This window comes from Etheostoma spectabile, chromosome 23 (genome assembly GCF_008692095.1).
Source record: "Etheostoma spectabile isolate EspeVRDwgs_2016 chromosome 23, UIUC_Espe_1.0, whole genome shotgun sequence".
Lineage (NCBI taxonomy): Eukaryota > Metazoa > Chordata > Actinopteri > Perciformes > Percidae > Etheostoma > Etheostoma spectabile.
Genome location: NC_045755.1, coordinates 16,821,066 through 16,837,340, shown reverse-complemented (window position 1 = coordinate 16,837,340; position 16,275 = coordinate 16,821,066). Strand labels below are relative to the sequence as shown.

Genomic DNA, 16,275 nt, shown 5'->3' with positions numbered 1-16,275 from the left:
CAGAATTACAGCCACTAGAGCCAGTCCCACAATTTCCATAGTATGGGCCACTTCTGAGTATGTAGCTCTCTTGAGGAGGAAAGAGGGGAGTGGGGTGGGGGTGCAGTCATATATACCAGCGCTGCAATGAGTGATAATCCTCATTAAAGTTATAATCATTTTCTGTTGAAACAGTTTTAAAGTCTATGCTGAACTCAACATTTTAAAAGCTGCAGTGTGTTGTGCTGTTGAACTGTTTAACAAGGTTTTCCATGATTTTGTCTACCATATTTATATCAATGTAGGTCGGCTAAATAACAGAGACATCTCTAACTAATTAACTGGCAACTGTGTATATTTCCTTATGCATAGCCAATATCATATATGAAATATAAAAACAATACAACACAAAACTTTGTGGCAATTTCCATATTGTGTGACCGTCATCGAATGTGCTAGCCCAGTTTGTGGCAAAGAAAAGGGCTCACTTTTCTAATTAAATCTAAACGAAAAATTAGTTTGGGAAGGGAATATTGTTATAATTGTAAAAACAGTGGTAACTGTAGGACCCCAAAATTTTGATACAATAACGGCAACACAAAGTTTAAAGTTTGTACAATAAAAATGAATAAGTTTAAATGTCTAAATTAATGTTTTTCTTTTGGTAGCACACAGGTAACTGGAAAAAGAAGACGACATGATACGACATGAGCTACTGGGGATAGCTGCAAAATCACTGCTGCCTTTTGCAATCAAATTGGAGGTTTTGATGGGTGAGTACCGGTATATGGATTTTATGTCTCTCCCTTTTTTTATTTATACTTTTAGTGTATGCATATTTAGATATAGTCTTTCACTAGAGTATTTCAAGAAGTGATGGGTCCTTCATGAACTTAAATAAGTGAGTTGTGTCAGGTCATATGCCTTTAAATATTTTGTAACAGTGTCTGTAACAAGACAGGCACATTGTTAATAAATAGTATTGAAATTATAAAAATAAAAATAAGAATATGAATCTATTGCATTAAATAGCATGGACAATGAATATCCTCAATCTAGGAGGAATGTCGGCAGACTATATTTACTTTAAAGTGGAGAATACTGTGGGACACACGTAACTGTACTGCACAATTTTGATCAGACGAGGTCACTGCCTCACAAAGTATATTTTTCCTGTCTTACAATCTGTTTACCTTCCTGATGCAGTGGCTTGATTGGGACATGTCAAATGACTGATTTACTCTAGACGGTGGTTTATTATTTATATTTAACAACTTATCCTTTGAAAATGTCCTAGCAGGATGTCAGCCTCTTCAATTCTGTTTTCTCAGTTTGATCACCCACAGTTGTACAGAGTTTTACTGCATCACTCTATGTGTTCATTTTGGACTGTGTTAAACAGCAGAAGGTGAGGCTATTTATAGCCCTCATCATTTGTTGCCTTTCTTTGCTGATATACACAGTTGTCCCTTGCCACCAGCAACCAAGAGTGCCTTAAAAATACTGGAACCACCTGCTGTCCTCATGTTGTGCCCAGGCATGTTTTAGTGGAGCTTAGGCCACTCTGGGATGAGACAGGCATGAGACATTTTTATAGGCATGATTAGTTTTGAGGCCACGGTTATCGTCACTCAGAGCTCCAGAAGGCTCGTGTTAAGACTGAAATTCAACCCCCTAGAGATGTGCGTTATCTGCCACGTACATGTACAGCAAAAATTACGTCAGAAACCTTATTCAAAGGAGGCGCACGTAATAGTTTAATTGGGTTTCATAGATGCAACGGTGCACCTGTCTCCTCCCGTCAGTTATCTCATCCTCTTCAAACTGTGTCCCTTTCCACTGATAACTCAAGACTTGGGAACATACATTCTTGACAGTTGCATTTAAGTGTTGCAACGTGGGAGCAATTACACTTTAATCCCCACTGTGCTGAAAGCTAAAAGACTCCAATAGCAAGAATGTTTTAATTACATTCCAAAGTGGAGACATGGCTGGAGCAGTAAAGCTCATCTTTCATGTCATTGTTGTTACTGAAGGTCTTTTGTGGTTCTTATGTTCTTTTAAGTGTTGTTTCTTTACAGAAATAACTGTTGGTATATAAATACCATGATTTTAAATGCACCGACGGATACATAAGAATGATAACTTTACAAATCGTTTTACAGATATTAAAAAACAAAGACAAGTAACTAATAGCCATAGATAGTCCTTTTTTTTCTAAATAAAAAGTGTAAATATAGCTCAGCTTTGCACTTCATCTTAAAAATAACATGTTAGTTTGTTAATGCTACGGGGTGCAGGATATTCAAGGGAATGGCTCACTTTGGACAGCTGTAACTTCCATTCATGAAATCCTCACGGGCTGTTAGGTACTTAAGAGATTGCAATGTGCTTTGTTAATGGAAGTTCTTAAAAACCACAAGCTTTGCCACAGTGGCTTTTTAAAATATCACAATGGGTTAGAAATTTCCCCAAATTGTGGACACTGTAAAATCCATAGTTTGGTAGGGATTTTTTTTTCTATTATCCGTCTTCGTCTCTTGTCAGCCCCAGAGTCTCAGTAGGCCTTGTTTGGATGTTGGATGTTATTTGTTCTGAATGATACTATGTGTTGCTTTGTGGGACTGGGAAGCACAAGTGTGTGCATCTGTTGTGTATCTGAAATAGTCTCTCATCTTGTCCTTACAAAGGAATGAGGAGGCGCTGTAGGGTCAGAGTAGAGCGGGGGGGGGGACAAGGTTTGGTGAGGAGAAAATAGACTATTCCATCTGTCTCAAAATCTGCCCTGCTAATGACCTACACTCTGGAGACTTTGGTCAGCCTATCATCACATGGTGAAGGCAAAGCCTTAAAAAACCTCCAAGCTGCACGCCCGAGACCCCAGTCTTCTCTTGTGTGCAACACACCAGCTGGTCTTTCTCTATCCTAGAAGGCCTGCGAGGTAACATCATGTCCAACACTGAGGAAATTGTGGAGCCGTACGAAGAAGAGGAGGAGGTGAATGAGGAGGAAGAAGAAGTTGTAGATGAGGAGCTGGAGGATGATGAAGCAGAGACAAAAGAAAAGCATGCAGGGGAAAACGAGCAGGAGGAGGACTCCAAATGGCGGCCCAAGACAACTTATGTGCCAAACATTGCTCCTCCAAAGCTCCCTGATGGTGAGAAGGTGGATTTCGATGACTTGCACCGCAAGAGAGTAGAAAAGGATTTCAACGACCTCCAGACCCTGATCGAGTCGCATTTCTCCACCCGCCAGAAAGAGGAGGAAGAGCTGATCGCGCTGCGTAACCGCATTGAGCGCCGTCGATCAGACAGAGCAGAACAACAGCGTGTCCGCACCGAGGAGGAACGGGAACGGCAAACCCGTCTGGCCGGGGAGAGGGCGAGGCGTGAGGAGGAGGCAGCCAAACTGCGCGCCGACGAGGAGGCAAAGAAGAAGATGATATTCACCAACAAGTCCTTTGGTGGCTACCTGCAGAAGGTGGACCAGAAGAAGGGCAAGAAGCTGACAGCACGGGAGGAGAAAAAGAAGGCCCTGATGGAGCGCCGGAAGCCACTCAACATCGACCACCTGAACCAGGAGAAGCTTGTGGAGAAGGCGCAGGACCTGTGGCAGTGGCTCCACCAGCTGCATGCAGAAAAGTTTGAGCTGGCCGAAAAGCTCAAGAGGCAGAAGTACGACATCTACGTGCTCCGAAACCGAGTCAGCGACCACCAGAGGGGCTCCAAAGCATCCAAGACCTCCCGCGGGGCCAAGGGCAAGTCTGGTTCCTGGAAGTAAACTAGACTGCCAAGTTGTTTCTGGACTATTTATCTCCTTTTTACAACATGTATCATAAAAGCTATCCATTGGATTGTAGGGCTGAATGATTTTGGGTGGGGAAATCTTAATTGTGATTTTTCTGCCAGATATTACGATTACGATTCAATTCACAATTAAAAAAAAGGAAGTTAAAAATTAAAAGTTTAGCTAAAGTTCAATATTTACTGGGTAACACATAAAACATGTCTTGGATTATTATAAAATGAGACATCATCAAATCTGCTCTATATTCTTATGCAATGATAAGAACATAGATATGAACTGCCAGAAGCATGGAACATTAAACAATCAAACAAAGAACATGTATCACAAAGGCAAAAGTTATAATAATAATAATAATAATAGAAACAATTCCAATAAACATGTAAGTACTTTTCTGCAAACTAAAATTTCTGAAATGCCTCAGTTCAGTAGCAGCATCTACATACTGCACCTTCTACCATCATGTTTAATAAAGTAATACAAAATATTGAAAGTGGATTTGATGGGGAACTGAAGTACATGATGTGAACCAAGCCATAACATCTTGAATGATATACATGGTATATAAATATCTGATTGTTCTAACTTTGTCATACTGGTATTCATCTGTTTACAAGCTGGAGATTTTATTAAATCTGATGGAATGTGCGGTGGTGTTGATTTCCCTGCTCCACCAGAGCATGCAGTGCTTTGTGGTTGTTTTGTTTTATCTTTGCATACCAAGAGTAATTTCACCTGTCCAGTTGTTAAGGATTTGTTTACCCACCAACTTCAAGTCTTCAAACAAAGTACCAAACTGTAATATGTTTCGTATAAATCAAATCTAATTTTACTATCTTTAAATCAAGTGACATTATTTTAATAATTGTGACATAATCTGCCTCAAATCCAGTTGATCTTGATTCCTTTATTTAAACCCAAGCACTCTTGAAAATGCAGTTTTTACTCTGCTCTTACCCAGGAAACCTAAGAAACCTCTTTGAACATGTCACTGTTTTATTTTTTCAAGGCAGAAATGTTAACTCTGGGATTCTTACAGTAATTGAATGAGTGCTAAGGAGTGCCATTTTGGTTGTGGTAAGATCTAACAGGTGGTGCACAGCTGACTTTTTAAAGGAGCTAAAAAAAAAATATCTCTGAGGCTCAGGACTGGCAGGGCCTGAAGTGTTTTTAGCAAAAAGGCCCAACTGTTGACTGAAAGGTCAAACGCTCACAACTCTAAGAGTCTGCAGAGAAGCTCTACGGGAGGGGGGGGGTTGATGTCGTAAAGATATTCAACTGCACTCAAAAAGACCCCGTTCATAAAACTTCTCAACATACAGGCACAGATTCAACAACAAAACAATTATTGGTTAATCAGCTCATTCTGATTATTAGCGTCTAATTCTGACATTCGTTGGATAATTGATGTTACTGTAAGACTGAAGTGACATAAACTAAATCCACTTGCCTGCACACAAAAAGCAATTGCCACTGGCTGGCAATATAATTAAAAACACATTTCCTATTTCTGTTTCTATTTTCATTAACCAAATTAGAATCACAATTATGTAGCACCAGAAACACAATTTAAATCCTTTTTTGATTGATATGTTGGGAGTACTATCCTCACATCTTCAATTTAAAGTATTTCATGTTTCTAAATCCAGTCTGAATCTAATTTCCTTCTCAACTATCCACATCTTTTTTTGCGCAAACAGATCTTAATCTTTGAAAAACAACATTTAACTTAATTGCATTTGAAATTAAATGCAAAAAAAAGCTATAAAAAACAAATTTACATTAGATTGAGTCTAGTTCATCTAGTCCATTCATCAATCTAGTGATCATTCAAAGACTTAAGACCACACTGCAATGATCTGAATTGTTTCACCTATCCAGTTTTAGTCCTAAAATATTATCATGCTGTTGGTCAAATGAATGTCAAAGTGTACAGTATTGGAATATTATATCCACTAAGAGGCACTAGAGCACCAGTTTGTAGCAGACAGCATTTAATACACACACTTGTGGAACAGAAAATGCATTACATAACTAAATGTTTATGCATGAGACATATTTTTTCACTCATTAAATTATAAAATTAACTCAAGCTGTGTTTATGCACTTTGTGGTTATATTTTGACACACACAAATTTATGCAAATTCTATTTTACACTGACAGTCAGTGTAATTTTCAAGTAATCAACTATCAGGGTATAAGTCGAATTTCATTGAACAAACCACCCAATGAAAACAGTTTTTTTCAATAAATAAAATACTCAAAAAGCACAACAAAGTTGCAAAACATTTTATAGGTTGTAAAGAACTGAAAATTTGTTGAACTTGCAGCATTAGGAGGTCATATGTACTGAAATCGAAAGCTATTTCAATCTAAACTCATGTTAACAAAGCAAGTTACATGTTAACATACAGTAGGACCTCCTCTTTGATATCACCTTCACAATTAATTGTGAGTTTATAGAGAGTTGCGGCTTGAATTTCTTTGCAGGATGTCAGAATAGCCTCCCAGACCTGCTGTTTTGATGCAGACTGCCTCCAGCCCTCATAGATCTTTTGTTGAGGATTCTCCAAAGGTTCTCAATAGGGTTGAGATGAGGGGAGGATGGGGGCCACACCATGAGTTTCTGTCCTTTTATGCCCATAGCAGCCAGTGACACAGAGGCATTCTTTGCAGCATGAGATGCATTGTCATGCATGAAGATGATTTTGCTACGGAAAGCATGGTTCTTTTTTTTGTACCATGGAAGAAAGTGGTCAGTCAGAAACTCTACATACTTTGCCGAGGTCATTTCCACACCACCTATCAGCTTTCTCTCCAGGATTCTGGCCCAAAACATGACCCCCCCCCCCCCATACCTCCTTGCTGACGTTTCAGCCTTATTGGGACATAGAGGCCATCCACCAACCATCCACTACTCCATCTGGACCATCCAGGTTTGCACGGCACTCATCAGTAAACAAGACTGTTTGAAAATTAGCCTTCATGTATTTTTGGGCATATTGCAACCGTTTCTGCTTGTAAGCATTGGTCAGGGGTGGCCGTATAGTTTATGGTTTATGTACAACTGCAAGCCTCTGGAGGATCCTACACCTTGAGGTTCGCAGGCACCAGCAGATTCAAATACCTGTTTGCTGCTTTGTAACGGCAGTTTAGGAGCTGCTCTCTCAATCTGATGAATTTGTCTGGCGGTAACCTTCCTGATTATTCCTTTATCTGCACAAACCCTTCTGTGCTCTGAATCAGCCACAAATCTCTTTACAGTACAATGACGTTTTCATACCTTGTCCAAGGCATTGCACTATTTGACGTTTTTCCACAGCAGAGAGATCCTTTTTCTTTCCCATATTGCTTGAAACCTGTGGTCTGCTTAATAATGTGGAACGTCCTTCTTAAGTAGTTTTTTCTTTTAACTGGGCTCACCTGGAAAATGAATTAGCACAGGTGTCTGAGATTGAATTCAGTGATCCAAAGAGGAGCCCAGAGACACAATAAAATCCATGAGTTTGTTTAAAAAACTAAATATTTAATGTTTATGAGACGGAATTTCAATTTGCATAATAATTTTTAATATGGTGTATGTATAGATATATATATTTAAATATTACTATGTGTCAGACCAAGGTATGGCAAAATCTCTCCTCTGCGGTTTTTAATGGCTTGTCACTGCTCTCATGGCTGTGACAAGCCATTAAAAGCCTTCCAGGCTCAGCAGTATGCCAACAGGTTACCATAGAGACTGGGAGAAGCCACATCCCTCAAGCCTAAACATGCCCACTGTATTGATGATGTTGTGAAAAATGCCTCACTCGACTGCGTCTTGACATACCGGTACATCAATCGACTACGTGTGTCGCACCAGGGAACAAGATGTTCCCAGAAGTTCATTAGAAAACAAGCTGTTGCTGGATCTTGATTCAGTTTATCTACACCTGCTCTGCTGTGATGGTTCCCATTTAGGCTGAAATGCACTTTATGGTAATGCACATGGAGTTGAAAGGGGTATACTCATATCAAACAGCAGCTGCAAATTCATGGTGGGGAAGCTGCATGATTGACAGTTTCTGGGCCACACTTTCAACTCTGACTCAGATGATGGACATTTACAACCAGCCAATTGCTCGGAGAGAGAGAGAGTCTTGCCAGATAGACTTCTTATTTTTGGCATGATGATGTGATACTAATAAGCAATACTTTGAGCAGACACCAAGTTACAACTGAATGTGTACATGACTTTGGTGGTGGTATACTCTGTAGTATGTACAGGAGTATAACTGCTACTTCTGTGGCAATAGTGCACACACACTTTACTGCAGTGAAAAAATGACGAATGAAAACAGTATTTTGGGCATTTTGGGCATTTTTACATTCAAAACTCACAACTGTATAATGGTTTAAATACTAATTCATTTCATATGCCAACAATGTATTTGGCTAATGTGAAAGGGGTTGTTTATAATGACGATGTCATTGAGAATGATCCCTCAACGCTGCAGTTCTACTGAGATTTTTAGTTTCTTTTAGTTAATGGATTTGGTTCTACCACCTGCAAATTCCACTGAACCAACCCAGTGTGCCTCAGCAGCTAACAGCTGTTTTCAGGCTTTGATAAAGCTAATGTGCACCACCCACCTGACACCAAACAGATTATTTTAAGTATCTTAACTAGCTGACATACGAGCTGAAGCTCAAAAGTAACATGATGAAGAGATTATGTGTTTGTGTTTTTCAGGTTGTTGCAGACGTTTTCTGCCCACAAGTGGCCAAAAGCAATAACTACTGATTTAATATTATAATTCCTTCAACAATAAAATGCAGGAAATGAGACCAGACCTGATAGAATTTACACCTCATTCAGTTTTGCAATAAGATCTTCAAATGAGGCTGTGTCTGTCATTAAATTCAGCCAGTCTGTAAAACTAGACCTTACTTGGTGTTACTCAGTTTCTAAGAATTGTTCGTACTGCAGTGATAAACCCAGCGAGTGTCAGAGCGGACTCCGCTTTAGAAATCTGTGATGGCAAAAGGGACCTATCACCAAGTAGACACAGCTGGGGAGTCTCTGGCAATGGTGTGGCTAACCAATCGGCAATAGCTTCTATGATTTGTTTCTAAAAAGGAAAGAGCAGGGGGCAAAAGATGTAGATGAGATCCTGTGACGTTTATACACTTCCAACACAGATTGTACTTAATTAATCCCATAAGGAGACATAATTTCAAAAAAAAGAGTTCATGTAAATATAGGAACACATTTAAGGCTCTAACCAGAATGTAAACAACAGCTGGTCGAGCCGACTGCCTGCATGTAAGTGCAGCCACGGAGGTCTTCTTGATTCAGTCATTATGTCTGAATTTGCCATATATTGTGTATTTAACTCTACGGTATCCAGCATAATGGCTGCCATTAGCCTGTGTGATGTAGTCGTTCATGGTGCCTTTTCATTATTCACGATTTTCTTTAATGAGAATTAAATGACATTATGCCTGTTGGTAAGCACCAGGAGAGATAAGAACACATTTCCACTCCTGTTTGCTTCAGCTTTTTCCATTTTTATTAAATTCTAATTGTTTCTTTTTTCATTGTTGTGGTTTAAAGAACCTTTGTTAAATACCCAATGACAGCAAAGAAAATCTGTTTCATGATATGACGATACTGTTAAAAAGAATACAACAAAGGGACAAAAAATAGCCTGTTGCAGTTATGTCATGAATTCAGGCAGGCAGTGAGTTGTTTTTGAAAGTTAGTCACAATAAAAGCGTATACATCTGTTTTTCTGAGGCAAACTACAAATTAAGACATACAATTTTTTCAGGAAAGATAGGTTTTATGTAACAACAATGTACAGTCTTCTAGAAAAAAATTGACATTTGGGATCAGTGGTGGAAAGTTACTAAGTGCATGTGCATTACTTCCATTTTACAGTTAATATGTTTTATTTTAATTAAGGATGTATATTACTTTTCTGCATTATAATGTCTAAAAATGACTAGACTTGTGTTATATATTTTGTTGAATTGTGAACTTATATTATACCAAATGTTTCCAACAATTTTTAAACCTAAATGAATCTGTCATTTGATTTAAGGTAACTGTACAGGGTTGAATGGTTTTATCCAGTTTTAAGCACATTACGATACAGATTTTAGATCTTGGTTTCTTCTTCTTGTTTTTAACATACGTACTATGTATACTGGATGAAGGCTTTCAGTCATCGGATGACCGGATGTTACGTTATCAGAGAAACAAGCTGGGCAAACGTTAGCTGCAGCTCGTCTCACAGCCTCTCTGCCAACGTGCCAAACGGCGTCGGATAAAACACCGATTTTTAACTGTTTTATTTTGGTTTTTACCAGTTTTAGTCACAGAGAATGTTTTTTGGAAGCGACCTCTGCAGCTAATTCAGCTCCTGGATAAAAACCATCTGAAAGATGAACGCTGAAGGAAAACTTACTAGCAGAAGCTGACTGCAATGACGGCAGTGGTGGTGAAAACAGCAACTCCCATGACTCCAAGCTATTTTACAACATCAACAAATCATGTTTTGTTATTGTTTTAAATTGACAGATCCCTAATGTAAAAATAAAAATCACATTGTATGTTTAAATAACATATTCAATGCAGGACTTTTAACGGAGTATTTTTATAGTGTAATATTGCTTCCTTTACTTTGGGGTCTGAATTCTTCTTCCTCCTATGGCTGGGCTGTAATTGGCGAGAATAGGAGAATTGTGTACTTGAGTAATAATAGTAATTTAACCCCCAAGGTGATTTATGCAATGTGGCACGTTATTCAATTAAATGTACAGGTCAAGTGGGAATTAAAAACAATGAAACTCAGGCACACAGTGGGTTACCTTTCTGGCAAACAGACTTCAGTGTGTTGTCCTACTATAAACACACATGCACACGGAATACCAGTGGGAAAGCAAGCTTAGCTTAGCTCCTGCACTCTGGATGCCTTTAGCTTGAGGATAAATTAGCCTGCCCCGGAGACAGTGCCATTTGGGCTTATCGCCAACCTCCTCCAAATTAAGCTGGGAGTTGGTGGCACCCAGAGATATAGAGGAGATTTTGCCTCTCCGACAGGGCATTAATCTCCACACCTTCTAAGCACCCGGCAAGTTTTTGCGCCCAGATCCCTCTGGCCATATAAGGATTTGATATCGCCATGCATCCTACCAGCGCCACAATGTAACCCTTTGAGAGAGAGTTCCTGAGTACATAGCTTCAGAACGGGAAAGTAGCTATCAGTCTAGTATATTGTCTAGATAGGAATAGTAACACAGGATCCTAAATTGCTGTGATACTTATAACCAGATCCTCTTAGGTGGAGACTCAGCTACCAAGTGACTTCATCTAAAGATGCTGTCTGTGCTCTGATCACTGCAACAGATTCATATGACTACTCACTCTGACGCACACTGGTGACAAACATGTTTTTGGTTTCTAGAGCTTTATTGCAGCAGTTATTGAAAATAGAACATAAAACAGGTTGTTTGTAAATACTGTACATAACATACTGTAAACACATTTACTTAACCTGAAAAATCTCTCTCTCTCTGGATTACTGTCTCTCGTGGACTACTTGGACTATATTGGATTCTTGTCATTACAACTGAACTCTTCGCAACTGACTCAAGCAAACATAATGTGCAATAATGGGAAATTAAAGGAAATATCTTGGACATAATTACAACACTGTATTAACCATACACGCTTGAACTCTGACAGTAACTACCGCAGACTTAAAGCTGTACAAACTTATCTATATGCAAACCTACCATATTCATCTTCCGTACTAGTAACCTGTTTGTATACACTATATGTGGATTGCACCTTATTTGCACCTTAGGGTTATCTTGATTTTTACATTTTGGACCTACTGTTATGTTATCTTAGTCTTTTGTACAAACGTACATTTGCACTCTTTGTATCTGCACTCTTTATTTTGCAAATGCTGCACTGCAGTTCCCCTCAGGATAAACGCAGTTTTCTTACTTAAAAACAGCAACCATAATAAGTCTTCGGAGATAATAAAAAATAAATACAAAAATTATAGTAACAACTTGAATTAGAAATGAATGTAGTAGCTCCAGGTTTCCCATCAAGGCAGCTAAAGCCTTCCTCTCAAGGGTAAAAACGTTTTCTGAATTTGGTGATTTTGACCATAATGCACTTGGCTTTGCATGGCACCTGTTGTTTGAAGATGGCATGCAGAGATGACATCCTTTACCTGCATTTTACTTACCTGCTTTTTAAATTTAACTGATAGTACTGATTCAATTAAAGTATTCAACCTGTCCATACTTATCCTTTCATTAAAAACAATCTTCCAAACATCTTCATGAAAAAGAAAATCTCTGGTAATCATCTTGCGAGCCCTTGTCAGGGATCCTGACCTCCATGCTGGAACCAGATCTTCTCATCTCCTCCATCTCCTCCTAACATCAATGATTACAGTGGCAGGATACACACCTTATTTAGACCCCCCCATAAAGAACGGTGCATGCTAAATTTCATTATTTTGTAGCTTCAAACCAAGTGCATATCAGAGTGAGTTCTTTGAACAGTGCAATTGTAATCTTATCAAGTAGTGAAGAATACCGGCTTCATGCTTTTACAGCATGGGACAGTAACAAGATGATACCTCTAATCTAAAGAATAATTTCTAAATTTCTGCTCTCTAATAATAGCAATCGTTAATGCTATTTTTTAAGTTTTTAAAATGCAGATGTATTGAACTATAGGATGGTAGAATACACAGGGCCTGTGAGTGAGTCATTTTGAGTGAGTGAGTGAGTGAGTGAGTTTGTGTGTGTGTGTGTGTGTGTGTGTGTGTGTGTGTGTGTGTGTGTGTGTGTGTGTGTGTGTGTCACAGGTCAAAACTATGACTCACCACTGAAGTATAGGAGCTCAGGCTGTCCCTTCATGGAAAACAATTCAAATGTAACGCTGACATCACACAGCTGCTAGCTACTGTTAGCACAGGCTTCGGACTAAAGACCCTTACGTGATGATGTGATGTATCTACAAAAGCTCTCTGCGCTGATTACAGTATGTGTTTAAACCATGACCATGCCAGAATTTAAATAGAGAGTTTTGAACATATATTGCCAATATCAGTTCTAATGTAAACAACACCCCAATTTCTCCACTGTTAAAAAGTGAATTTGACAAAGGCATGCGCTGTTTCAAGCTTTCAGTTGCACTCCATAACTAGCATAAGGAAGTAGTTAGTTTAGGTCATATGGCTTTAATGTGGGACTAATGTGAGTGTTATATACATTAGTTTGTAAAATGTTGATTCTCAGCTCCAGTCTGTTTGCAGCATTGCTCAATTATTTGCAGCAAATAATTGAGCAATGCTGCTCATGCGGCAGCACGGTGGCTAAGTGGTTAGCACTTCTGCCTCACAGCAAGAAGGTTCTTGGTTCGAATCCAGGTCGTTCCGGGCCTTTCTGTGTGGAGTTTGTATGTTCTCCCCGTGTTTGCGTGGGTTTCCTCCGGGTACTCCGGTTTCTTCCCACCATAAAAGACATGCATCCTAGGTAGGACTACAGTTGAAAACTAGCCTATTGGCTAACACTGGCGCATTTACAGAAATGTTCATTAATGTGCATTGTCCTAATCAAATAAATAAATTGAATTTATTTGTTAAATTATTTTTCAGAGTTTTTCCTCCTTTAATGGACAGGACAGCTAAGTGAGAAAGGGGGAAGACATGCAGGAAATTGTCACAGGTTGCATCATAAACGATCATAAAAGTATATGTGCGCCTGCTCTACCAGTCAATTATTAACAAAAAATAGCAGTCCGCCACAATGAGCTGCAAACGTGGAGCAATGATGTCTATCCTAATATAATGGTTCTAAATTGTGGGGCTTTGTGAGCAAGGCAATGTGTGTGCAATGTCTTTGCAAGATGGTTACAAATTATGAGCATGTCAGTGATTAAGCTTGCAGAATAGCAAGGCAATATTTCTGTGTATGTTTGCCATTAGATTTGTTTGTGCCCCTCAGCCTCTAATCAGTGGAATAGAGAGAGCGATTCATGTTCTACTGGCAAATGCTTCCCAGTATATCCCGGCCCACCCGTTTCATTTGGACATTGGATGTGTCTGTGGTTATGAATCGTAGTACTGTTGGACGAGCCATACCTGTAACGGCATGAGAGGCATTTGATAAAAGGCTGCATTTAGATTCAAGCTCACATCCTCCACGGTGTCCTCTCTGTCTCTCGGGTGATTCATGCCGACTCCTCCACCTCTGCTCACCATGTAAATCAGCAGAGCAGCTGAAGTGGCCTGAACGCACACACAACCTGCTATTACCACTATTCCCGCCACTGTGACGGCACTCACACTGCAACCTGCAGAGCCACACTGAAGCTTCTTGTTTCCCATCTCATTGTCACTCCCGATGTCTTAATTATCCTCAGACTAGATTGGAAACAGGGCTTAATACAAGCCTGATTCAGAGGGTATTGGTGGCTAACAGAGCAGCAGGGATCATATCACAGGAGAGTAAATCTTTAAAGGCCTTAAAAAGCTTTAGTCTTAGGGCCCTATGTTAACGATCTAAGTTGAAGTGCATGGCACAGGTGTGTTTATGGCGAGTCCAAATCCACTTTTGCTAGTTTGACGGTGGAAAAAGGTACGAGTGCATGGTTCAAAAGGGTTGTACTTAGTGTCTTAATTCAAAGGTGTGTTTTGGGCATAACATGTAATAAACCAATCAGAGTGTCATCTCCCATTCCCTTTAACAGCCAGACGTGGTTGTACCTTGGTGCATTGCTATTATGATGGCGGATTTGCACCAAAATATATATTTTTTTAATCGTTTGCATGTGTGCTTCTCTGTGTGTGTAACAAGCATAGTGTGCGTGCGCCGTTCATGAGCCTAGGCACATTTTACTAATGCTTTGTAAAACAATGAAATGCTGCGTTACTGACTTTAGACCAGGTTTATGTTGGTTAATGGCGCAATCACTTTCTACTGTCGCAATACGCCATGAATTCACCTGAACACACCTCCCTGTGAGACCAGCACGCCCATGGGCACAAAGATGGGGGCAGGTGCATTTGCTATTTAAATGACGTGGCTGGGAAAATTAACAACTGCATCGGTCTTAAAATAGCAAAGACACTTGTGTCGGGCTTTGCGCCACGCTGTGCCGGGTGCAAGATGGGGCCCTTAGTCTTTAGTCTTATCTCTGGCAGTGTGGGAAGGATTTTATGATCTGCACAAAAACATTTGTGGATAGTAAAGCAAAGTGAGTGTTTTTTGCGCTGTACACACAAGCACATAGATTCTTGTTGGTGCATTGTCTTAATTCAAGTATTTTGTTCCAACAACACACTCAAAACTACCTTGTTTGTGTCTTCTTGGATTTTAAAGTTCTTTTAAGCCGAATCGTGTGGTCTCCCTCATCAACTGTGAAGAAATAGCCTCTGAAGTCTCAGAGGTATTTTGTGTGTGTTAACTGCCTGTGGTACCAGTTAATAATGACAGTATTTTGGAAGTGACAGTATTTTATGTGTGAGTAGGATTTATTATGCCCATGAGTGATTAAATAGCATTCACAATGTTAGGTTTAACAGTGCAACTGCAGGTGTAAATATAATTCCACGTCATGGTTATTTAAGAGTTCTGTCAAGACAAATCAATCGAAGAATGAAGAGTAATGAGGATTCCTGTGCTGTTGTACCCATGGGGTAAAACATGTATTTATAGTCACTTTCATCAGGATGTCCTCCCTCTGTGTCAGCACTGTCTAATGAAAGATGAAATCGGAACCTTTCATCTCCTCTATTCTGGTGATGGTGATGGCTTGCTCCAGTTGACGGATAGCTGCTTCAGATTTTCAGTTTTGTTTTCTCACAATTATTTAAAAACAATGCTTACTGGGTGTTTTCTTCTGCAAATTACAGATCATTTAAATTAAAGTTTGACTTTTAGAGCAAAGACAAATGTACAAGGGACCCATTCAACTTTGAATTCTTCAAGCTACTTGATCCTTAAACACTTGACGAGATCAAAAAGTTGGAAAGATAAAGTTTTTGTTTTTGTTTTTATCTACAGTACTAAACGTCCTCCAGGCAAAAGCCACCCTCTCATCTCTTACTCTTTATTTACCCTTCCATACCAAGACAGGAGAAAACTGGTAATGTCAGAGCAGCGTAAAGATGTAGACAAGCTTCTGATACTCCAGACAGAGAAATTATTAAGCAACCACAAGGCTTTGTCTGACTCTCCACAGACGTTCCAGGATGTCAGGGGGGCTTTACGTTCACTCCATGAAGATGACCAATCAAGATATTATTACATCTCCCTTGGGAATTGAATTAAAATATTAATTTTTGTATTCATGCTTTCCATGACTGCGACGGAATCATATTAAATACTGTAATGTATATGCGAATGATAATCCAGCGTCTACCAGATGCACATTAGGCATGAACATGTGTCTGAGAACCATGATTTTTTTTTCT

The 16,275-nt window shown here is 39.4% G+C and overlaps 2 protein-coding genes and 1 pseudogene across 2 annotated transcripts in view; 2 read left to right on the top strand and 1 right to left on the bottom strand.

The window, feature by feature from the left end:
* The window catches only part of LOC116673476 (transcription termination factor 2, mitochondrial-like), a 5,413-nt pseudogene extending 4,211 nt beyond the window's left edge, over positions 1-1,202 (bottom strand).
* Positions 1-16,275, top strand: part of ppfibp1a (PPFIA binding protein 1a) — a 105,345-nt gene that overhangs the window by 824 nt on the left and 88,246 nt on the right. The window contains exon 2 of the mRNA XM_032505595.1: positions 648-752. The gene's annotated coding sequence lies outside the window, so the exon portion shown is untranslated. The remainder of the gene's footprint in view (positions 1-647; positions 753-16,275) is intronic.
* On the top strand, positions 2,767-4,461 carry tnnt2c (troponin T2c, cardiac). The gene has a single exon (XM_032505602.1). It carries the CDS (start codon positions 2,929-2,931, stop codon positions 3,757-3,759), a length of 831 nt encoding a protein of 276 aa, XP_032361493.1. The 5' UTR covers positions 2,767-2,928; the 3' UTR covers positions 3,760-4,461.

Excerpts from the sequence above, each read along its gene's own strand:
- tnnt2c (XM_032505602.1), top strand. The coding sequence starts at position 2,929 with ATGTCCAACACTGAGGAAATTGTGGAGCCGTACGAAGAAGAGGAGGAG.